The sequence below is a fragment of the Myotis myotis genome, unplaced genomic scaffold (assembly GCF_014108235.1).
Source record: "Myotis myotis isolate mMyoMyo1 unplaced genomic scaffold, mMyoMyo1.p scaffold_m19_p_12, whole genome shotgun sequence".
Lineage (NCBI taxonomy): Eukaryota > Metazoa > Chordata > Mammalia > Chiroptera > Vespertilionidae > Myotis > Myotis myotis.
In genome coordinates, this window is record NW_023416316.1 from 16026682 (window position 1) to 16051014 (window position 24333).

At 40.3% G+C, this 24333-nt stretch overlaps 1 protein-coding gene across 9 annotated transcripts in view; it reads left to right on the forward strand.

Moving 5' to 3' along the window:
- Nucleotides 1-24333, forward strand: part of SUSD1 (sushi domain containing 1) — an 81278-nt gene that overhangs the window by 40490 nt on the left and 16455 nt on the right. For all 9 annotated transcript variants that reach the window (XR_004971175.1, XR_004971177.1, XR_004971176.1 and 6 more), the window contains 4 exons: nucleotides 5823-5932; nucleotides 8932-9124; nucleotides 18761-18852; nucleotides 20093-20279. Coding sequence is in view for 5 of the 9 variants with exons in the window: in XM_036330011.1 (XP_036185904.1) it covers nucleotides 5823-5932; nucleotides 8932-9124; nucleotides 18761-18852; nucleotides 20093-20279 (582 nt within the window). In the remaining 4 variants the exon portion in view is untranslated. The remainder of the gene's footprint in view (nucleotides 1-5822; nucleotides 5933-8931; nucleotides 9125-18760; nucleotides 18853-20092; nucleotides 20280-24333) is intronic.

The following is a 24333-nucleotide window of genomic DNA, read 5'->3' on the forward strand; positions in this document are numbered from 1 at the left end:
TTTTCCATAGTTTTTTATGCTCTAGAAAAGTTTATATAATTTTTGAATTATTCCCTTTCTTTAAAGTTGGACACATTTGCTCATAAGATTATTTAAGTCTCACCCCTTTGGGGATATAATTCTTTGATAACTTTGTCAGTTTCTTCTATGATTATTTTTGGTTTGTTTTTTACGTTTTCTTGAGCCAATTTTTATAATTTATGTTTTCTTTAAAAAGTGTCCATTTTGTTGAGCTTTAAAGATATTGGCCAGATGTCATTTGGAACATTTATTTACAACTCCTCTGGGGTTACGGGTTGTATAACCCCAGGTTATTCTTACTCCTAATTTTGTTGTTTTCTCTTTTTAAAAAATTGATTAGTTTAGTTTGAATTGTCTGTTTTACTACTGCTCTCCCCCCCACCCCCCAATAAACTTAGGTTTTTTTCATTTTTTTTTCTATCTCATTAATTTCTCCCTTATTTTTAATTATTTTATTCTTTCTGCTTCTCTTAAGTTGGTTATATTGTTCTATTCCCAAATTCTTGAGTTGAATGCATAATCCAACTTATTTCCATTCTTTCCTATTTGATAATAAAAGTCTCTAATGCTTCTTTCTCCTAATTTGAGCTTGGGCAGAATTCCTTAGGTATGGATGGATACCTGTTCTCTTTATTCTTACTTTAAAGGCATGATATAATTGCTATTCTGATTTTCCCTTTGATTTAAGAATTATTTATGAGTGTGTTAATGTATGGTCTCTTTATCCTTACTGTCAATGCACTATATAATTGCCATTTTGACTTCCCCATTGATTGAAGGATTAATTATGTGTTATACCAGTGGTATTTTTAAAGACATCTGCACTTTATTGTGATTTCTAGTTTAATTACATTTTGATATTCTTTGGGTGGATTTACTGACACTTTGAGGGGGCTAACTTTTGGCTAATTTTTGTAATTTTGGCCAATTTTTGTAAGTTTGTGGTTGGTGGTGGGTAGTAGAGTGTTTACTTGTAGGTAGAGTGGACCTAGGTTTCAATGAACTCTATTAATAAGATTTTCCAGGTCTTCTGTTTGTTTGTTTTTAATGTTTGTTGCTGTCATTGCTTGCTTGGATTGCCATTTTTTTCTCAATTTCTCTTAGAAATTCTAATGTTTTTGTTTCACACCTTTTGATATCTTGATATTTATGTTCATGGCTGATATCTTAATTGTAGAATTTAACTTTTACTGGTACTAGTAACAAATGGCTCACTTTATCCTGTTTAATATTGTTTGCCTTGAATTATACTTTGATTATTAATATTGTTTTCTTGGTTTCTTTGTGCTTTGGTTTGCACAATACGCCTTCACCCACTTTTGTTCTCCTTAAAAGCTACGTGGGTAACATTGTTAGAGATGTATGCTAGGAGGCTGCATATGTGAAGAAACCTTTTTGAGAAAAGTATTATTTTTTGTAGTTAAGCAATTTACATTAGTGTTGTTTGTGATAAAATTTTCCCTTCTTCTGTCATCTTATTTATTTTACTCTTTTTTATGCTACTTTGTTATGTCCATTGTTTTCTTTTTGCTGCTTGGGTTTTCTTTTTGAATGATTCAGACAATCTAGATTTTGCTTTAATTCTACAATTCATACTCAAAAACAAAAATAAGACTACTTGAATATGTATTCCTCTGATTACCAGCATTAAGATGGAAATAATGTTAACTTCTCCTTGAATAAGATGTGGAAATTAGTATTCTTTATTTCCTTTTATTTTTTCCCCTCTAGCTTCCCTTCTGTTATTGTTTAAACATGACATTTTATTGCCAGCTCATTTCTAATTACTTTTAACATGTATTACATCTTCAAAGAGTTCATTTTTATATTGATTTGTAACAATTATTTAAACAGGTATATGTTTCAACAGTCTCAATGTTTACTGCATTCCCACGTTTCATACCAAAGTTTCTCTATTTTTCTTTATTTTGTCTCTCTGCACAGTGATTTCTATCTTCTACTCCCTGAGGAATGGGATACTTTCTGAGCCCATGATTTTCTGAGAATGTCTTTTTATTGTCTTCACAAGTGAATAAGAGCTTGACTGAAGATAAAATTCTTGGGCCATAATCTTTGTTGTCAGAATTCTGGAGGCATTTCACATTGGCTTTGGGAATTTAAAGTTGTAAAAGAGGAGTTTGAAGAAGGTTGTGATTTAAAAAATCTTATGTAGATACTCAGATTTTTCCGCCTGGGTATCAGAGAGCCTTCCTCCCTTCCTCCCTCCCTCCCTCCCTCCCTCCCTGCCTCCCTCCCTCCCTTCCTTCCTTCCTTTTTAAATCCTTATTGTTGAAAGTATTACAGATGTCCTCCTTTTTCCTCCATTGACTCCTTATAGCCCGCACCCCCACCCCACCCCACTATTGTCTGTACCCATGGTTTATGCATATGTGCATACAAGCTCTTTGGATGATCTCTTCCCACCCACCCACCCTAGTCTTCCCTCTGAGATTTGGCCATCTGTTCCATGCTTCTTCGTCTCTGGATCTATTTTGTTCATTAGATTCCACATATGACATAGAGGCTTCCTTTATATGTGAAATTCACGACGCTAATCACTTATTCATACACATGGGAAATGTTTATTGACTACCTACTACACGTTTGATATTGTTTTAGGCATTGGGAGTTCAATAGTGAATGAGACAGAAATCCCTTCTCTCATGAAACTTCAGCCATGGCCGATAAAAATGTTATTCTCTTTTAAACTAAATTTTCCTCATACCCTGTGAGTTTTTTGGATCTTCAGAATTTGGTTCTATCTACACATTAGGAACATTTTCTTTCATTAAAACTCTGATTATTACGTTTTTATTTTATTTTGTTTGTCCTTTTGGCTCTTCAGGTACTCCTATGTGGAATTGCTTGTCTGTCTGCATTGTTCTTTCGTTTTCTCTTGTGTTATGTCCATGTCGTTTTCCTCTGTCTTCTGAGGATGTGGCACGTTTGTTCTCTGTGTGCATTCATGCACATGTGCATTGACGTTTCTGATCGCTATCATTTCTAATGCACTTTATATTCTGTTGTTGCACTTTCGTTTCCTTTTGTTTCTTTATCTCATCCGGTTCCCTTGTTATTTCTGCCTCTCTTAACCAATGTCCCCTCTGTTAGTGCACTTTCTTATTATTTCATCCTTTATCTGTTTGAACCCATCTTTAAAATTTTTTTTACTGAAAGTATATAACACATGTTGCCTAACTTTGTTATTATTTTGCTCAATATTTCTCCCCCCTAAAGTATGTTCATTCTTTGCCTTCTAAACACAATCTCCCTTTTGCTCTTTGTAGGACCATTTTATGGGCTCCACCCCCTTCTGGATTATTGATTCTTGGAAGATAAAAGTTTTATTAGGTGTGACATTTTTTTGGATAAAATGGATGCTATTGCCCTGGCCAGTGTGGCTCAGTTGGTTAGGTGTCGTTGTCCCTTGACTGAAGGGTTGCAGGTTTGATTCCTCAGTGGGGCACATGCCTGGGTTTTGAGATTGATCCTCGGTAGGGGGTGTTCAGGAGACAGCGGACCGATTTTTCACTCTTGCATCAATGTTTCTCTTGATCTCTCTTTCTCTCCCTCTACCTCTCTTTTTCTTTATAAAACTCAAATATATATATATATATATATATATATATATATATATATATATATTAAAACAGATGTCATTACCTTTGATCTTACTTTTTATTGGATAATATTAGCATGCTTATCTCATACTGAAGGATCTCATCTTGAAGGATTTACTGTAAGTTGGATGATCTAGTGTCCTTTGGGGAACAGCTATGAGAAAACCCACTGCCCTGAGCTTTATTTCGGAGCACTTTGCTGTTCTGATTGGTAATGTTGTTACTCTTGGGCCAGCTCAGCATTGCCTGGCTTCATTGTGATCTTACAGCCTATGAAGGCAGGAAAGAACCAAGTCTCTCCTTTTGCCAACCCAGGCTGATGGAACCTCCAGGCTCTAGGCCTCCCCTTAGAAGATCTCCAGTGTGCTAAAGAGGGACTATCATTATCAATAGTAGTGATAATAGTAGTACATATACTGTTTACTCCGCCTGCCTATCAGATTGCTTGATGAATTAAAAAAAGAAAGAAAGAAAAAGAAAAGATGTTCAACCTTTACTTTAGATCTGCTGTGTCCGGGGGATTCTGATGTGCAGTTAGGATTGGGAACCCCTGGGATAAATGGCTGCAGATGGGGAATTCATCACTTTATTGTCCTGTGGCCTGTTCTAGCTTCCAGCTCCCACCTCTGTGGACACTGTTCCTCCTCCAGTTCCATCCTTTGAGGCTTTGAGACCATGTCCTTTGCTTGGAAGGCATGTTGCGCGGTATCTCTCAGTGTCTTTCTTTCTCTCCCGCTCCCTTCCACGCGGTGCTAAGCTGAACCGTCTTCATGTTTCTGCCTTTTGTACGGCAACCCACCCTTCTTCCCAACCCAGATGCAAATTCTGACCCATTTTTACAATCCTCAGTCACTTCTCTCTGGATTGCGGTGGGAAGTGGGAACCAGATGCCTTTATTCACATTGCCATCATCCCCTGGATTCAGATGATCATGGCTGTAAGTGGGAAAATCCTATGGAGAGGGGAGCTATGCAGACGGCAGTTTTGCTTTATGTTCTGTTTGTGTACATTGACCACATGTGATATTTCTTAACATACATTTGATGTGCCTCAAAGTCATTTGCATACATGTGACAGTTTTTATTTCTGATGTCCTTAGGAAACCTTTAACATAAAAGCTGTGAAGATGAAGGAGAACACATGATAGGCCTTCAGATTCTCTCTCATAACCGTATTTCCACATTTCCAGTTACAGCCAAGAATATTTTCTCCCAGCTAATTGCCTTGTGCTGCAAATGCCCGTGACGGTTACAATTCTGTGGACAGTCCTGATTTTGAGTAGATTAATTTACTGTAATCATCATTAATTCTTAGGTAGCAGAGACTCCTGTGGGAGAAATATACATAAAAGGTGTTTATAAAAAGCTTCCCTCTGACAGACATTCAAAGTTTTTCTCACTTGTAGAAAACATGCAGGCTTGTGTGGTAGGAAATTTGCTTTTCCTTGAAAATTAGCTGTGGTACTCCCAGACTCTTTGTGAGTTCTTTATTCATTACCAACCTCTTCTTTTGATTACATTAAGAAAATGGAGCATTGACAGAATGAATTCGACTACAGGAGGCATGAAATTACTTTTTTCTGTATAGTGGGTGAAATAAGTCTGTTTCTGATTATTTTACTGTCCTAGTACTCATATGAGTAGCTCTCCTGAAATACTGTCTGCTGTGAGAACAAGCATCTCACTAGTCACCTACTTTCTCATCATCTTCTAGGTTGGAAACACTCACTCTAAGAGTTCTATTCCATGGCCTTTGCCTTTACTCACCTTTTTCCTAGTCTCAGACTTTTCTGGCCATTTATGCTTAAAACTTGGCATTTTACTTATGGACCATCTAAGTGATAGGATTAACTTTCTAAAAATACCACAGCTTTATTAGCTTACAGCAATTTTTTTAAATGCGTTTTTTTTCCATTTGGTTCTCTCAATAGCCTATGATGTAAGAGAAGCAAACTGGATGACTTGATTTCACAAATTAGGAAACGGGTTCAGAGGGGCTAATGGGTTAGCTAAGTTCATACAATTAAGAAGTTGTAGAGCCAGGACTTGAAGCCAAATGCAATGCTCTTGCTGTTAAACATCCTATTGGCTCTCTTAAGATGTCAAAATTTCAATTGTAATTAGCCACGATACGTTTTGCTAAGATGATGCAACCTTTCATATGTTCTCTCTTATTTTTTAGAAGATGATCTCTTTGAAGATGATGGAATTTTCAATGTCTCACTATTTAATGAAACTTGTTTGAAATTGAACAGGCATTCTAGGAAAGTTGGATCAGAACAAATGTACCAAGTAAGATCTTTTATGTTATTTATTAAAGAATTGGGCCACTTAAAAATTTGGGTGCTCTCTAAGTGAGGATTCAAAGTTTGAAACCACACATGAAATGAACTTCTAGACAGTTTTATTTTTGTTTCTAGCGGTGGATATGAGATGTGAGATGGATACAAGTGAGGGACTAAATTGAAGGAAGACCCTATTTGGTGACTTGCTATCATTTTCCCTGTCTGGTATTTTATATGTATTATAATTTAGTGCATTTAATAATTGCAGCTTATTTTGCTATTAAGTTCACACTTGGATGTGGGTTTTTTAAGAAACTTATTGCATGGCTGTTGGTCCTCATTTAACTTGACTTTTTTATGCATTACAAATCTCAAGTAAAATTATGAATAAGTTCAGGCAGGAACTGAGATTTATTATTTTTGTGCCATATTTTCAGTGCCTAGCAAATCATCTGGCAACGAGTAGACTAAGTATTAAATTAAAATTAATTAATTAATTAATTAATCACTTACCAAAAGTGTATCATGTATTGGGACCTGGAAATTCTGATTCAAACTAATTATACAGTTAAACAGACCATTACAATATGACATAATGAGTGATTTTATAAAAAGTAAATAAATGAATAGGATATTGTGTATATGTGTGTGTGACCAGGTACAGTTTTTTAAAAACAAGAAGTAAAGATGGTGTTGAATCAAGGAGAATGAGCAAGAATTAACCAGTTAAAGAGGTGGGTGAGGGTGAAGAAGGGCACACTGGGCAAGTAAAGTAGCAAATTGAGTAATAGAGGACGTGACTCTCTTGGGGAACAGAGAAACTAAGGGGAAGTGGGAAGAGGTGAGGCACAAGTCTAAGCAGTGGCCAGATCGAGAAAAGCCCTGTATCGTGTACTTTTATGTGTTGATCTTATGTTGATGTCTATGTGGAGGCACTGAAAGATTTTACGCAGGTGAGTGAAATATTCAATTTTTCATATTCGAGAGAACACTGGGCCTAGAAACATATTCAAGTACCCAAATAATTTAATATAGGATAAAAAATGATCTTTCAAACGAGTACAGAAATAAAGGGTTCTGAGACAATTGGTTAGCTATGTGGTTAAGAAAATACCACATAGTTAAAAAGAAGTTGTACACACCCTAAGACCCAGCAATTCTACTTTTTAGTATGTACCTTAGAGACATTTTTGACTTGCACTTAAGGGATATATAATTGGATTTTCATTACATCATTGCTTACAATAATAAAATATTGAAAATAACTTAAAAGTTCATCAGTTGGAAAATAGAGAATTTTGATGTTTGGTTGAATCATCTGAAATTACTGCTACTCAGCCATTTTATAATACAGTCATAAAACAATATTATATAGGTGCTAAAAATGAATAGACTAGATCAAAATAATTCATCATGGATAAGTCTCAAAAACAAAATATTGAGTGAAAAACTCATACTGTGTATGTGTGGTATGAACACAGACACACTCAGGCAAAAATCAGCTTCTTTAAGATAGAGCATCTACACATGACAATAACTAAAAACGTTTTAAAATACAGAATTTTTTTGAAGATGACAGAAGTATTTGTTGAGAATCATATGCTTTCATGCTCACACTAAAGTGGTGCTTTCCCAGTAGGAAACCACAGTGCTATTGGAACAAGCAGATAGACTCTCGGCAGCCAAAAGTTACAAATTCTCAGGCCCACTCTACCATCCTAGTTCCTTCCTTTTATATCTTTTGTTTCTTTTTTGTTTTTGTTAATCCTCACCTGAAGATATTTTCCCATTGACTTTTAGAGAGAGTGGAAGGGAGAGGGAGAGACAGAGAGAGACAAACATCGATATGAGAGAGACACATCAATTGGATGCTTCCTGCATGTGCCCCAACCAGGGCTGGGGATCAAGCCTGCAACCAAAGTATGTGCCCTTGACTGGAATCGATCACGTGACCACTGAGCAAAACAGGCTAGAACTTGATAGAAAATTATGAGTGAGGAAATTTTGAGGGATTTCTTGAGCGAGATCATCTCTAGTGGGAGTGAGCAGTGCGGACGATTAGGGGATTATGAGATGTTGGTGGAGCAACTCTGATGATGACACAGTCTAGGATGTGACTGTGGATCTGAGTCACTGAAGTTCAGTGAAAGAACTTCATAGCATTGAGCTCAAGGTACTCTGAGGCCAGGTTTTGATGACTTATGTATAAAAACATTTAAATTACACAAGAGAATGCTGGGAATTGGGGAGAGAGGACTCTCCCATGAGCGTTGGATGACTATGGGAGAATAACAGTGATGAGGAAGGATAGCGGGTGGGATAGCCAATAACATGAGCATCAAAGGAAACACTAACCACATGAACACCCAGCTAAAGCACACTGACCGTTCAAGGGCTGATCACATTACATTACTTCTGGGACCCTCACATATATTTGCCCTTATAAGTCCCTATGTTATACCTGCAACCTGAGTTTGGTGATGGAGGGGGTATCATTGGTTTTTGTTGTCTTTTTTTTATTTTATTTTTTTTATCAGAGCTCAACTAGAGAAGAACAAGTGAAGTAACACTGCACAGTTGCTTTGAATGCATAATTTGAAGTAGTTCTCATAAGTTTAAAAACTGTTCCTTGAGGCTTATCTATGGATTTCTTAGGAATGAAAAGAATTTAAAATAATTTTGCCCAACAGCTTCAGGGCAATCTCCTTCACTGGGTAGGCATTAAGGGATCATCTTAGAATAGCCAGACATCTGGCTCATCTGATGAGCAAGTTGTGCATGCTAAGCTTAGTCTGTGGCTGTTTGAGGGGGACGTCGCATAGACTAGGGCGGGCAGCTTTGTAAAGTCCTTCCCCAGGTTAGCTTGCTATTACATTAAACATACTTCTATCTAGGTCAGAACCAATAGAAGGAAACTTCTTGCTTTATAGTTATTTTGCTTCTAGTCTAGATAGCTGCAAGCCAACAGAAAAGGTAATGCAATGCGTTCTTTTAATCTCACGACAGTTTAAAATTCTGGGCCGAAGGTGGTATCTGAGTGATTTTTATCACGCAGCATCATTTAACTTCACAACGGGGGGACGAGCTGCGGTTGTGTGTTTGGACCTGGACCCGGCAACTGATTACACAGCGACTATCACCCTGCTGGGGTCGCCGGAGCAGCACTCAGTGCAAGTAATGGTAACAACTGCACCTGCAGGTAGGTTTGCATGCCCCTCTGCTCTGCATCCCAGGACCACAGGCGAAATATGAAAATTGTACGATGTGGGGGCCACAAAGAATGCTAGTCTGGGAGTCAAGAGATGTGGATTCTAGTCCTAATAAACTACCAACTTTGTCTGGGGATGAGGGTGCCTGAAACTTACCACCTCTCCCCTTCCACACAGGGGGGTGCTGGCTCATAGAGGTACAGACCAGGAATGGACTGTTGGACTCAGAGCTCCCCTGTAGTGATGGATTGAGCATTCTGTGAAGCCTCCTATCTCTCACCCCAAACTTGAGGCCGCTGAGCCTAAGGGTAGTCATTATAGACAGCTAGAACTAACTTCCAGGGGATCAGAAATGTGAGCTGCACTACGTCAGCACTGGCAGGACAGAGTGGCCTCCTGAGAAGACCATGTGTGAGCGCATTAACCCCCATAGAGCACAGTGGCCTAATGAAGGTCAGGTTCCTTAGAAAGGCCCCATGGCCTTGTGAGGATGCCACAGAGAGGCCAGCTCTATCAACTCCACAGCTCCCCCTAGTGGGAAGGGACACAGAAATCTCTATAAGGCCTTTTGTTCTTTCATCTACTGGGGTTTCCCAGACAAATTTATGGCCAACCAGGTGGAGAGGCTGCCCCCTTTGAAGGTAAACAGTAGAAGAGGATGGGTCCTGCTCCTCTCATACTCACTGCAGCTCTTAGCGGGAAGAAATTAATCAAAGAACTTATATGCATATATGCATAATCCATGGGCACAGACAATAGTGCCATGAAGGCCTGGGGTGGGAACCTGGTGGAGTGGGGCAATGGAGGGGGGAAAGGGGGCATTTGTAATACTCTCAACAAGAAAGAATTTTAAAAAGAAATTAAAAAAAACCCCAGCCAGCATGGCTCAGTAGTTGAGTATCGACCTATGAACCAGGAGGTCATGGTTCAATTCCAGGCCAGATCATATACCCGGGTTGCTGGCTCAATCCCCAGTGTGGGATGTGCAGGAGGCAGTCAATCAATGATTCTCGCTCATCATTGACGTTTCTATCTCTTGCTCCTTATCCTTCCCCTCTGAAATCAATAAAAATATATTTAACATATACATTAATTAAAAAGGAGGAAACAGAATGATGATGATATCCACATTCCACCCAAGAGGTTCTGACTTCATCTGTGTGGAGAAAACCACTGTCACACGCAGCATTCTACGAATGTGCCCAATAATAAGGAAAGCAGCTTCTTTGACCACAGCTCAGGTAGTCATTGTGAATTAAAATCAAAAGAAGGGGGGATAGAGCACTCTTCTCTCTATTCCCTGGTAGAAAACCCTGAGGGTAGTTTATGATGCAGATTTCGAATTGCATGCATCATTTGAGCTCTACAGTGACCTTATAAAACATCCCCCATAGCTGATTCCTGTTTACAGAATTGAAGTCCAAACAAAAGATAGTCAAAGGCCACAAATAATTTAACAGTGTTTCTTATATTTTCCCACAAAATGATAAATATTATAACTGTTCTCTGTTGGAGGAGTTATGTCTGAAGTCTGCCTACTTGTCTTACAAACCATTAGCCTGAGAAGTTCATACTTGCAGTTGGTCAAGCCAGAAATTGGCTTGGTATACCCAATCATTTGTAATGTGTCCAAAACAGGGAAAGTAATTTAAAAAAGAAAGAAAAAAGATAGTGATATTGTAGATCCAGCTAGGGAGGACCATACTCATGGGGTAAATAAAGAATTCATTTACATATTGTCTGTGACTGCTTTTGTGCTGCAAAGGCAGAGTTGAGTGGCTGTGACAGAGCTGATGGCCCAGAGCGGTGGTCGGCAAACTCATTAGTCCACAGAGCCAAATATCAACAGTACAACGATTGAAACTTCTTTTGGGAGCCAGATTTTTTAAACTTAAACTATATAGGTAGGTACATTGGTATTAACTTAATTAGGGTACTCCTAAGGCTTAGGAAGAGCCACACTCAAGGGGCCAAAGAGCCGCATGTGGCTCGCAAGCCGCAGTTTGCCGACCACAGGCCCAGAAAGCCTGAAATATTTCCTAACTGACTCTGTAGAAAAAAAGTTGCTGACTCCTCCTCTGAGTCATTTATGTTTGCTTTCATATCCTTTCTCTTGCTTTTCTTTTCTTTTTTATCTTTAAATTCTTTATTAGGTAAGGAATTACAAATGTGTCCTCATCCCCCCTACCCATTAACTTCCATCCTCCCCCCCGCCCCCCCCATGCTCTCATCCCTCTGTTGTCCATGTCCATTGGTTTGGCTTATATGCATGCATACATGTCCTTTGGTTGATCTCTTCCCCTTACCCCCACCCTCCCCTACTTTCCCTCTGGGGATTGATAGTCTGATTGCTGTTTCTCAGTCTTTGGGTCTGTCCCTTTTCATCAGTCCATGTTGTTCTCTATAATCCACAAATGAGTGAGATCATGTGGTATTTATCTTTCTCTGACTGGCTTATTTCACTTAGCATAATGCTCTCCAGTTCCATCCAAGCTGTTGCAAAAGGCAAGAGTTCCTTCTTTTTTACCACAGCATAGTATTCCATTGTGTAGATGTACCACAGTTTTTTAATCCACTCATCTGCTGATGGGCACTTAGGCTGTTTCCAAATCTTAGCTATGGTGGATTGTGCTGCTATGAACATAGGGGTGCACATATCCTTACTGATTGGTGTTTCTGGCTTCTTGGGATATATTCCTAGAAGTGGGATCACAGGGTCAAATGGGAGTTCCATTTTTAGTTTTTGGAGGAAGCTCCATACTGTTCTCCACAGTGGCTGCACCAGTCTGCCTTCCCACCAGCAGTGCAGAAGGGTTCCTTTTTCTTCATATCCTCTCCAACACTTGTTGTTTGTTGATTTGTTGATGATAACCATTCTGACAGGTGTGAGATGGTACCGCATTGTCGTTTTGATTTGCATCTCTTGGATGATTAGTGACTTTGAGCATGTTTTCATATGTCTCTTGGCCTTCCTTATATCTTCTTTCGAAAAGTATCTATTTAGGTCCATTGACCATTTTTTTATTGGGTTGTTTATCTTCCTTTTTTTAAGTTGTATGAGTTCCCTGTAAATGTTGGAGAGTAAACCCTTATCGGTGATAACATTGGCAAATATGTTCTCCCATGCAGTGGGCTTTCTTGTTGTTTTGTTGATGGTTTCTTTTGTTGTGTAAAAGATTTTTTTTTTTTTTTTATGTAGTCCCATTTGTTTATTTTCTTTTAGTTTCCATTGCCCTAGGAGCTGTATCGGTGAAGAAATTGTTTTGGCTTATGTCTGAGATTTTATGCTGCCTGTGATTCCTTTAGTATTTTTATGGTTTCCAGTCTTATGTTTAATTCCTTTATCCATTTTGAGTTTATTTTTGTGTATGGTGTAAGTTGGTGGTCTAGTTTTATTTTTTTGCATGTATCTGTCCAATTTTCCCAACACTATTTATTGAAGATACTGTCTTGACTCCATTGTATGTTCTTGCCTCCTTTGTCAAATATTATTTAAGCATAGTGGTTTGGGTCGATTTCTGTGTTCTCTATTCTATTACATTCCATTGATCTATATGTCTTGTTCTTGTGCCAGTACCAGGCAGTTTTGAGAACAGTGGCTTTGTAATAAAGTTTCTTCTTAATGTCTATTAATTCCTTAGACATAATTGGTAATTAAAAGTATTAATAAAATTTCTAGGCCAAGAGTGCCCTCTTCTGTCATTGAGTGAAGTGCAGTTTCTTTAGAGGATATTTTTGTTGTGTTTTTATTTTTTGGTGAGGGTGGGGTTGAATTGTGTATTCTATTCTGGGATTCTCTTTTGCCTTGTGGAATCTTGCATTTCCCTCTGAGTTCCTTTTCCCCATCACCACGTAGTCTCCCAAGGACACCAAGTCCTTCCTTTTAATTCTCTTCTTTCCCAGAAGCAGTACCTTTCTCCTATCAGGAGTCTCAGAGACTTGTGAGACTGAATGGGTTATGGAGAACCAGCACAATTCCTAATACACAATAAGCATCTACCAAATGTTAATTTTTACTTACATTTACCTTATGACATTTGCTATGCACTCTCTTGTATTTTTGTTATACTGATAGAGGGTGTAACTCTTCTCCTAGATGAAATACATATTAAGGGCAGAAACTTAATATGTCTTAACCCAAGGGAACAGAGGAGCTCTGAATAAGACATATTAAGTTTCTGCCCTTAATATGTCTTATTCAGAGCTCCTCTGTTCCCTTGGGTTAATATGGTATGAGGTGCTTAGCCTTTCCCTTATTGCTGATTGTTTACATCTAAACGACTAGAAATGCTGTGCTTGCCATTGTCCTGGACACGATGAAGCAGGAGCTCTCAGTTCAATGGGGTGATAGACAAGGATCAATAGTAATACATAAAATGTAATTGAGGCCTGGCCGGTAGCTCAATTGTTAGAGCATTGGCCCCTGCACCTAAGGGTCTTGGGTCCGATTTCTGGTCAAAGGCATGTACCTGGGTTGCAGGTTTGATTCCTGGCCCCAATCGGGGTGGTTGTGGGAGGCAACCAATCGATGTGTCTCTCTCACATAGATGTTTCTCTCTCTCTTCCCCTCCTAATCTCTATCCCTTCCATTCTCTCTATAAATCAATGAGAAAAAAAAAATCCTCAGGTGAGGATTAACAAACAAAATGTAATTGAGGTATTTGCAAGGTACTAAGGGAGTACAGAGCAGAGTTGCTCTCCCACATTCCTGTGAGCAGGAGGAATTACAGACCCACCACTACTGTACCATTACGTGTGCATACCCAACACCATGTGGGAGTCCAATATTAGCTTATCTCTGTGGATAACTATTTCCCAACTCAGTTTATTTTCCACTGATTTGAAATTTCACTGTTTATAAATTCCCATGCATAGATAGATTTCTGGATTCTGTTTTGTTTCATTGATCGATTTATTTATTTATTTATTTTTAAATATATTTTTTATTCATTTCGAAGAGGAAGGGAGAGGAGAGAGATAGAAACATCAATGATGAGAGAGAATCATTGATCGGCTTCCTCCTACATGCCGTCTCCTGGGAATTGAGCCTAGGCGTGTGCCTTCACTGGGAATCAAACTTAATGCTCAACCATCGGGACACACAGGCCAGGGTTGCTCTATTTATTTCACTTATACCTTTAGTAGTTACAAACTGTTTAATTATTGTAGCACTCTTAATGGGGGTGATACCACCTTCAGGGGTCAAAATTCACTCCAGGAGGGCAAAAATTAGTTATTGAGGGGCAAAAAAAAAAAATTATTCTTTTTATATATGAAGCATAGTATACATACAATATCTAAGAAACACAATTTTCTGTGGTATTAAAAAAAGACTGTTTATGTCCCTAGCTGCTTTGGCTCAGTGGATAGAGCATCAGCCTGCAGACTGAAGGGTCCCGGGTTTTGGTTACGGCCAAGAGCACATACTTGTGGGCTCGATCCCCAGTAGGGGGCATGCAGGGGGTAGCCAGTCAGTGATTCTCATCATTGATGTTTCTCTCCCTCTCCCTTCCTCTCTGAAATCAATAAAGATATATTTTTTAAAAATAAAAAAGACTGCTTATGGGACTATAATGAAAAAAGGTTGAGAAACACTGTTATACCTTTATAATAGGTACTGATACCTTGCTGTGTCCTCTTTCAATAGCTTTTCCCTTTGCTATTCTCATGAATTTTCCCAAAGGAATTTAGCAGTTTTGCTTTCTATTGAATGTGTGTGCCCAACTGATTCCTGCATCTGGGCCTTTGACCTTGGAGCCCTCTGTGTGACCCTTCTATCTCCATTCTTGGTGGCTCATTCACTCACATCCTTCAGGTCTCTACTTATGTATCACATCCTCAGAGGGCCTTCCCTGGGCATTCTAGCTGTCCCATTATGGTGCTTTTCTTCATAGCCTTTACTAGCTCACAAGATTATATTTTTATTTATTTGTAACTTTATTTTCTGCCTTTTTAACTAGAATGAATTCCATGAGGTGCAGGGATTTTGTTCACCACTTTATCCTTAGCCCCTAAGGCATGCCTGGCATATGGTGAGAACTTTCTAAATAGTCATTGAATGAATGTGTAAACTTACCACATTTCAAGGAGGGCCATCGGAATCACCATTGGAAGTGCAGTCCATTTATAGGTTCATTGGTGGAGAATTGATTTCTTTTCACCTGCGAGCCTTCCTGTTCACAGATGTGTCATTTCTCTCTTTATTGTTTTCTTCTTTGTCCTTCAGGAAAAAAAGTTTAAAAAATCTTCCTGCAACTCTTGGACATTTCTAGTTAGATTTATTTCCAGGTATTGGAAGTTTGTTTATGGTGTGGTTTTTTAAAAAATATTTTAAAAAATATCTATCTATCCATTAAATATATTGTTATTGATTTCAGAGAGGAAGGGAGAGGAAGAGAGAGAGAGAAACATCAATGATGGGAGAGAATTATTGATTGGCTGCCTCCTGCATGCACTGTACTGGGGATTGAGCCCACAACCCGGGCATGTCCCCTTGACTGGAATCGAACCGGGGCCCTTTAGTCCACAGGCCGACACTCTCTCCACTGAGCCAAACCAGCTAGGGCTTTATTTATTTATTTGAGAGAGAGTGTGAAAGAGAGAACTTGAACCTGACTGAGGGATCAAACCCACAACCTTAGTATATTGGGATGACACTCTAACCAACTGAACTATCCAACCAGGGCTGTTCATGGTGTCTTCTCTTGTGAATAGGGATCTTTTAATTTTTCTGTTGTCTTTTATTTGGTGTTTTACTTTCTGATTGCTGGTTTAAGTTACTGCAAATTTAGTGGCTTAAAAGAACACAAATTTACTATCTTATAAAAAGAGGAAAATTCATTTCTTTGCCCTTTCCAGTTTCTGGAGCCTGCCTACATTCCTGGTGGAATTCTCTATCTTTGAAGCTCATCAGTTTAACCTCTGCTTTTGTCCACAAATCTTTTTCTAACCTGGATTTTCTTTTTCTTTTTTTAAAAAAATATTTTTATTGATTTCAGAGAAGAAGAGAAAGGGAGAGAGAGATAGAAACATTAATGATGAGAGAATCATTGATTGGCTGCCTCCTGCACACCACCTACTGGGGATCAAGCCTGAAACCTGGGCATGTGCCCTTGACTGGAATCGAACCTGGGACCCTTCAGTCTGCAGGCTGACGCTCTATCCACTGAGCCAAACAGACTAGGGCCTTTTTATTTCTTTTTTAATTGACTAGAGAGAGAGAGATCCACGTGAGAGAGAAACATCGATTGGCTGTCTCCTGCACGTCCCCTACTGGGGATTGAGCCTGAAACCTGGGCATGTGCCCTGACCTGGATTTGAACTGGAGACCTCCTTCTGGTGCACAGGATAGTGCTCAACCAACTGAGCCACACCAACCAGTTACTCTGCTTTTCTTGTCTTCCTCTTATCAGGACCCTTGTCACTACTTTGGGCTCATGTGGCTAATCCAGGAAAATCTCTGGAAAATCTCCCTATTTTAATCACATTTATAAAGACCTTTTGCCAGGTGATGTAGCATGCTCACAGATTCCAGGGACCAGGGTGTGGACATCTTTGGGGGGGCCGTTATTCAGCCTGCCATACTTGTTCTTGCAGCTATATAGGAAACTATTAGTTTTTCTATGTTCTTGTGGTTGTGTGCACTTTGCCAAACTCCCATATTTGTTTTTCTGTTTTCAAGCCATTTTATATTTGTTTTTCAGTTGATTCTCTTAGATTTACTGGCAGTTGCGTCATTTGTTCTCTTTCTTACTGGTATTTATAGCTCATTTTTTTCTTGCCTCTTTCTGATTGTCTGGAATCTTCTGACTAATGCTAACTAATAGCTATGAGACCGTGCATCCTTGTATTGTTCTTAACTTTACTAGAAATTGCTTCATTGTTTTACTGAGAATGTTTTATAAGCATGGTGGCTTCTAATAAACACTTTTAAATTAAGGAGTTTCTATCAAATTAAATCCTAGTTTATTAAGATTTTTAGTTAGGAATGTATTAATCCTAAATATTAAATGTATTCATCATTGTAATTATAAAAATAACCATATGTTATTTTCTCTTTTCATCTATTAATAGCTTTCCCAATAATGATCATCTCTGTATTCCCAGAATAACTCTCTCTTGATCATAGTGTATTGTACTTTGAGTTTACTGCCTATTCGCTAATGTTTTATTTTGGATTTTAGTATTTATAAGTGAGTTTGGCATAGTGTGTTCAGTGATTGGTTGTGCCATCCTTGTACCGTTTGGGTATGTGATTATCTAGTCATAGTGAATGAACTGGGAAACTTGCCACCTTTTTGTATAGTCTGGAACTGATTAAATAGTAGTGAAGTTATTTCATTTTTGTATGTGTCATCAGTGTGAGGTTCCTTGGGCCACTATTACTTATCTCTAAAACCATCTTCTCTATCCAGAAGTGAGGTATGTTATCCTGAGTCATCGATACCTTCTTACTTACTTGGTCTTACAACATTTAGAGGATAGCATGTGACCTGTGGGACAGGTTTTCTCTGGGCAAAGCCACCTGGTCCATAAAGAACTCTCACGTTGACCAACTTGGCTTCATTCGTAGGAACCTGTCAGGCCAGGGGCTTACACATAAAGGCTTGGCTCTCATGAGACTTCTTTTTCAGATGCTGTGGGAGTTGTCTTTATCACGTCTTAATTATCACAGTGTTCCTATGAAACTTCTTAGCAAGCCTGCTCTCTCTCTCTCTCTTTTTTTTTTTTTTTTTTTTACTTTAGGGACAGGGATAATTATTGAAGGGGGTAGACCTCTGATATCAGAGTTTTGAAAAGTAGTCTTTATTTTAAAAAGCTGGCGGTGGAGGTTGCTTCTTTGTTACACTGTACTAGATCTGAACTAACTTTGGATTGATTACCATGAAAGGGAGCAGAGGCCAACAAGTACTTTGATCATAAGAGATGAGGAAGCCCAACCAATAGAAGCCCAACCAATAGAAGCTCTTTCCATCATGAAAAGCCTGACTGCTTAAGATAGGGATGTTCAGGCCTTCACAGAGCGATTCTCAGTTCAGGGCTGAAATGTTGCCCTCAACTCAGAATTGCAAACTGATGCTTATTTGTATAAGTGATGTTGTCCAAAGCTGGTACAATGAGTTGCTGTTTTAACTTAAGTAAACCAAGGGAGTTTGGAGAAAAATTGGACATTTAAATAGTTTTTTTTAAAGTATCATATTTTTTTTAAAAAAAAACCATGTTTTTATTTTATTTTATTGATTTCAGAGAGAGGAAGGGAGAGAAAGAATCATTGATCGGCTGCTTCCTGCACGCCCCTTACTGGGGATTGAGCCCACAACCCCAGGTATGTGCCCTGACTGGAAATGAACCATGACCTCCTGGTTTATAGGTTGATGCTCAACCTCTGAGTCATAGCAGCAGGACAGATTTAAATAATTTTTAAGAGGGATCCTCTGATTGGGCATCTTGTAATCCTACATCTTTCATTAGGGCTGATTTTACATAAATGTAAAAGTGTGTTACCACTCATTTGTAAACTAAAATACTGCTGAAATCATTCTATGTAAATGCTTATCCTTGGAAAATGAAAAGGTAATATTTTTGTACAGGGTGTCCAATGACTTCTCATTCTTTTCTCCCTGCAGTTAAACAGACCATCAGCAACACTTCAATATTTAATGAAACCTGCTTGAGATGGAGAAACATGAAGATAGCTGGTAGAGAGGAAATGTATTTAGTGAGTTACGGAAAGTTACTCTATTGATGGCTGTTTGTGTTGTGTGGGAGGTTTAAAAAATATCAACGCACCTAAAAATCTGCTTACATAGCTGCCATTGCCAATAAGAGAATTATAGTGACAGTTACAGTCAGAAGCAATAAAATGGGCACTTCTGCTGCATTTTTGACAAGAGTGACCTTGGGGACTGGTGAGAAAGCCAGGAGAGGTGTTCTGGGTATGAGCACATAGCCGGAGCAGAGTTGAGAGTTGACGTTCAGGCAGGATCCGAGGAGGAATCCAAAGGCTTTTGCATGTGTGTGACTCTCCACACCAGTGTCTGAATGTGTTGCCTAGAAAGTCCAGGGGAACTTTGGAAGCTAGATGTGGTTGTCAGTAAGAAAGTGAAAGATCCTGGGATGAGCTGTTACTAAAAGGAATTAAGTAGAAAGAAGCGTGTGTGTGTGTGTGTGTGTGTGTGTGTGTGTGTGTGTGTGTGTGTATTGGCGCAGGTACTGGAATGTTACAGGAAAGTATAGGGAATGTCAGAAAGGGGTGGGCAGAGGAGAAAAACCCTTCCCAGGTTTCACCAGACCACCTGAGGGTGTCCTAATTCATGTCCTGCTTTGGAGAAGCCCTACTTCAGATCTTTGTTGTTGTTGTGAATCCCGTTGATTTTTTAGAGAGTGGAAGGAAGGAAGGGAGGGAGGGAAGGAGGGAGGGAGGGAAGGAGAGAGAGAGAGAGAGAAAGAGAGAGAGAAAGAGTGAGAGAGAGGAGACACATCAATTGGTTGCCCCCCTCATGCACCCTGACCTGGGCCTGGGATCGAACCTGCATCCCTTGACTAGGATTCAATCCCGAGACCCTCAGGTGCGTGGGCCGATGGTTCTAACTGCTGAGCCACGCCAGCCAGGGCCTCATGTCAGATTCTTAATTTTCTTTCTAGGGAAATGTTCTTCGGCTTTGCTTCTAAAATTTTGCCAATGGACTTTCACATTGAACTATGTATGTGAGAACAAGAAAGAGAAAGTTGCCAGTGTTTGGCCCTCGACCTTTCGTGCATTTTGATATAAAAATATATTTATCACACTGACAATATTGTAACTACAGTATTTGTGGTATGATGACTCTAATCTTTACGTATTGCTGCATTTCACGTTTTGAAGGAACTTTAGAGTCAAGGGCAAGAGAGTTCATGAGAAAGGTAAAGATCTAGCCCTTCAAGCTCATGATTCACCTGTGAACTTGTCTGTGTTCTAGCTCCGCATTCAGGGCCAGAGATGGTATCAGGAGGAGTTTGCCCAGGAAATCACCTTTAATATCACCAGCAGCAGCCAGGCTCCTGAGATGTGCTTAGACCTGCGCCCGGGTACCAACTACAGTGTCAGCATTTACGCTTGGTCTTCTGTCCTTCCCGTGCTCATCTCCCTAACAACCCAGATAACAGGTACATCTCAAATAAAGGTATTTGGATGCACAGGATCACCACGGAGCTGTGGCTAGGCCTGGATAAAGAGGGACAGTATTCCTTTTTATCATTATGTGATGAACTTCAAGAAAGAGAGGAAGAAGGACATGGAATTGGAGAGGGGTGCTAAGGGGCCTGAAACGGTGACTGTTTTATTTCTTACAAAGGTGTCTGAAACAAAATGTTATCTTTGGTTAAATTTTGGGTAGTGTGTACCTGAGTGTTGGTTCAATTCCTTCTGTATTTGTGCTTATAGCCACCAGGGGGCACTGGTGAGCTGCTTAAGTTCATTGAGACCACAACAGCATATTTTCCAACTCTACCCTACTTTAAAGAATTTGCAATTTAAAAAAAGTGTAAAAATTCAAGCTGTTAAGATCTTATGAAAGTGGGGTGGGGGGAGGGGAGGACCCATCCCTTTTATAAAAGAGGAAAAAAGGGAACTTTATATGTTGATACGAAGAGGTACGCCTGCCTAAGATGTGGCTTTATTTTAGTAAAATTGTGAACTTTTGAATTTTACCAGAAATGTTAGGCAAGGCATTTGGGTCTGGAAAATGCAAAGCAGCTGATTTCCCAGAAGAAAAGTGAATGAATTTTCTTCTGAGTGTCTTACATTAAACAAAATCTTCCTCATGGGAATAGGATGAAAACTAGCGCTCTAGCTGTGGTGCGGTGCTGCTGACTTCAGCAGAGGTCTGAAGTTCTAGGAATGCGGAAGGACAGGGACAAGTGTTGCCGTGAAAGGGGGTGAGAGGGGCGGGTGAGGTGGAACTCCATTCGGTGGCTTTTAGAAAACGTGAATGGGAACTTTTTAAAATATATATATATATATATATATCAGAAGAATATATGTTGTTTTGTTTAGAGGCACATGTGGTTGTCGAAGATGTGGCTTTGTTTCAGAAACATCCTGGACTTTTGAATTTGACCAGAAATGTCAGGCAAGGAAGGGGGTCGGCCCTGGAAAATGCAGTAGCTGATTTCCCAGAAGAAAAGTGAATGGGATTTCCCTTCCGAGTGTCTTACACTAAACTAAATCTTACTGATGGGAACTCCCAGGAACCCAGAACCAGGGTTTCTGTCGGGCAGAGGAGGGGGGGAGGGGCATGCTGCAACTTAACAATTTAATTCAGCGGACATTTATGGATTGGTGATGTACAACGAGCCGGGCTAAGTGCTGACGGAGATGTAGAGATGAAAAAAAGATTGTTCCTTCTTGCTGGGAGCCAGGTCTTTATCGATGGGGAGATGTAGCTAGCCTTGTGATGTCTGATGACTTATGGTGTAAGCTGCCAGTTCTCCTGCTGCCATCAATTTCAATTGATCCTGCCTTCAGTGGGTGGCAACATCTCGATGGGGTGGTAAGGATGAGAAAAGAACGACTGTGGTGTCTTTATTTATGCATATTTATTTATGTGTATTAATTCCTTGCACTTACTTGAAGTTTACATAGTATGATGTTGGGACTTTGGTTTTGGTACAAATACATTTTTCTCCTGTTTTTGGTTCTTTAAGTTCATTTTGGTGGGTTTTAGAGGAATTTTAACACATTTGCCCTTACATTACCTCTTTTCTCTATGGATTTTAATAGTTTGTCTACATTAGTGAAATGAATCTTTTGTTCCATCTATCACAACCCCCAGGCTATTTACACTTCAATATTCTTTTTGACATTTTAAAATTTTCATGTGATCAATTCCATCGATTCCTTTATGGTTTCTGCCTCTGGTCATGCCAAGAAAAGCCTTCCCTACCCTGGAATCAGATTAATTCTTGTTTTCTAGTGCTCTTAATATCTTTGCTTTTCACGGTTAAACTTAGATCCATTTGGGATTGGTTTGGATGTGTGGTGTAAGGCTAAATTCACATGGTAGTATCCCCCCAAATGATAAGCCAGTTTCCTGTCACCTTTGGGAAGACTATTCATGTCACACCCTTATTTACTTTCATTTATTTATTTGGGTCTCTTTATTATCTTTTTATTTAAAAAAATCTTTTTTCAATTATTTGGGTCTCTTTCAAGATGGTCCTAGCTTCTTCCGTTCCTTTGCCTGCCCTGTGCTTATGTCTTACTATTTCAATTATGGTAATTTTAGAATATATGTAATATTTTCCAGGTCAAGTTCTTCATTGCTGTCCTCCACACTCTTTCAAGTTTTCCCACAGGGCAGCCCCAGATTGTTCTTTGCTTCTAGGAGGGGCTGGATGTTGTCAACACCCGGGAATGGCTGTGAGGGTCGCCTTCTGGGTCCTCCCACCGTACACGCCCAGAGGAAGGGACTGCGCTCTGCAGACACCACCCGTTCCTTGCCTGAAATCTGATTTTGGTTCAATCCGCCACGAGGCTAAGGGAAAGGAGAACAAATCTGCCAAGCACAGCAGCTGGGGGGATGGGGAACAGGACCGTGGGAAAAATGGCTGGAAGTTAACGTTCTTTCACCGCGAAAGGTGGCGGAGTGAGAATGAGCGTGATGAGGTTCAGGCGTGTACCCTGGGGAGGTGGAGCGGGCTGTTGAAACCTCAGGTGGGAAGGCCCAGCGCAGGCCGAGCAGAAAGCACAGGCGACTGAATCAACCTGATGGCAGCGGCACATTCAGAACCGAAACCCGGCGGCCCTGGGCCGAGCCTCGGACGCCTCCTGCTCGGCTGCGGATGCGCCTTTCAGAGCTGAGCGAGCGGTTACCGAGGGCGAGGGCGGTGAGAAAGGGAGAAACGGGTGGTTTGAAAAGGTTAGTAGAATTAGAGGTTTTCATCTCGGGGAAGATCACACAGAGGAATAACTTAAAAGAGCCTCTGGAGGGTTCTCACAGAGAAAAGGTTCATCTCGCTCTGGGCGGAAAGCAGGAAATGTGTGATGAAAACCACTTACCTTTACCGAGACACCAGAACAGCACAAACAGAAGGGCATCTCAGTGGCAGCATGGGGGCTGGGGGCAGAAAGCCGCAAACCGGAAGGGGCACATTCCCGTGGGGCATGGGCCGGGCCTTTGCCAGCTGCCTGCCCCGCTTCGGGTCCTTACCCGGAACCTGCTGGTCTCGCTGGGGAGTGTCAGTATGGACTCTCGTTCTGGATGCCTCTTAGAAACAGCCTTCAGCACCTTTGTGTGAGGCCCTGATTGTCGCCTCCCGGGGTCCCCGGCAATTCCACAGGTTTCATACATAATCCGAGTGACCATACCTGGTGACACTGGAAGAAATTCCAGATTTAGCGCTGCGTAACAAAAGCTACAGGGACTCTCACTCTTCCACTTGGTCCTAGAGGCCTGGGTTGCCCAGTGGTTCCCTCTGGGCCCATCTTTTCTCAGATGCATTTATACTGTCCCCCGAATAACCAGAGCCTCTCCTACTGACGACTGACTCCCTGGCACCACCACAGTGTGCTGCTGAGCTCTGGACCTGTATTTCTACACTTGATCTTAGCCAAGAGGCCGAGAAGCAATCAGATGTGTGTTTCCAACTGGCTGCTGGACAATCCCATAAGCACGTCGAACTTCACAGGGCCAGTAGGGAGCTGCTTCTGAACTTTCCCCTTGGATCTTGATGAAGGTGGTCACCACTGACTCAGAGGCCAAAACCCAAGCCCAGATCCCTTCCCCTTCCTTGTCTTCCACCACTTCCTGTTCCATCTCTTCCCATCTGGCCCTCTTCTTCAGTCTCCATGCCACTTGCCTCACACCTCAAGCACTGCTCACCTAGATTTTAGATGGCCTGTACACGTGCTCTTTTCCAATTCATCTTCCAATGAGCCATCTAAATTGTTCTTCTAAAATATGCATCTGCTAAGAATCTTTTTTAAAAATATATTTTATTGATTTTTTTATAGAGAGGAAGGGAGAGGGATAGAGAGCTAGAAACATTGATGAGAGAGAAACATCGATCAGCTGCCTCCTGCACACCCCCTACTGATGATGTCCCCACAACCGAGGTACATGCCCTTGACCGGAATCGAACCTGGGACCCTCCAGTATGCAGGCCGACCCTCTAGCCACTGAGCCAAACCAGTCAGGTTCTTTTTTTTTTTTTTTAATTT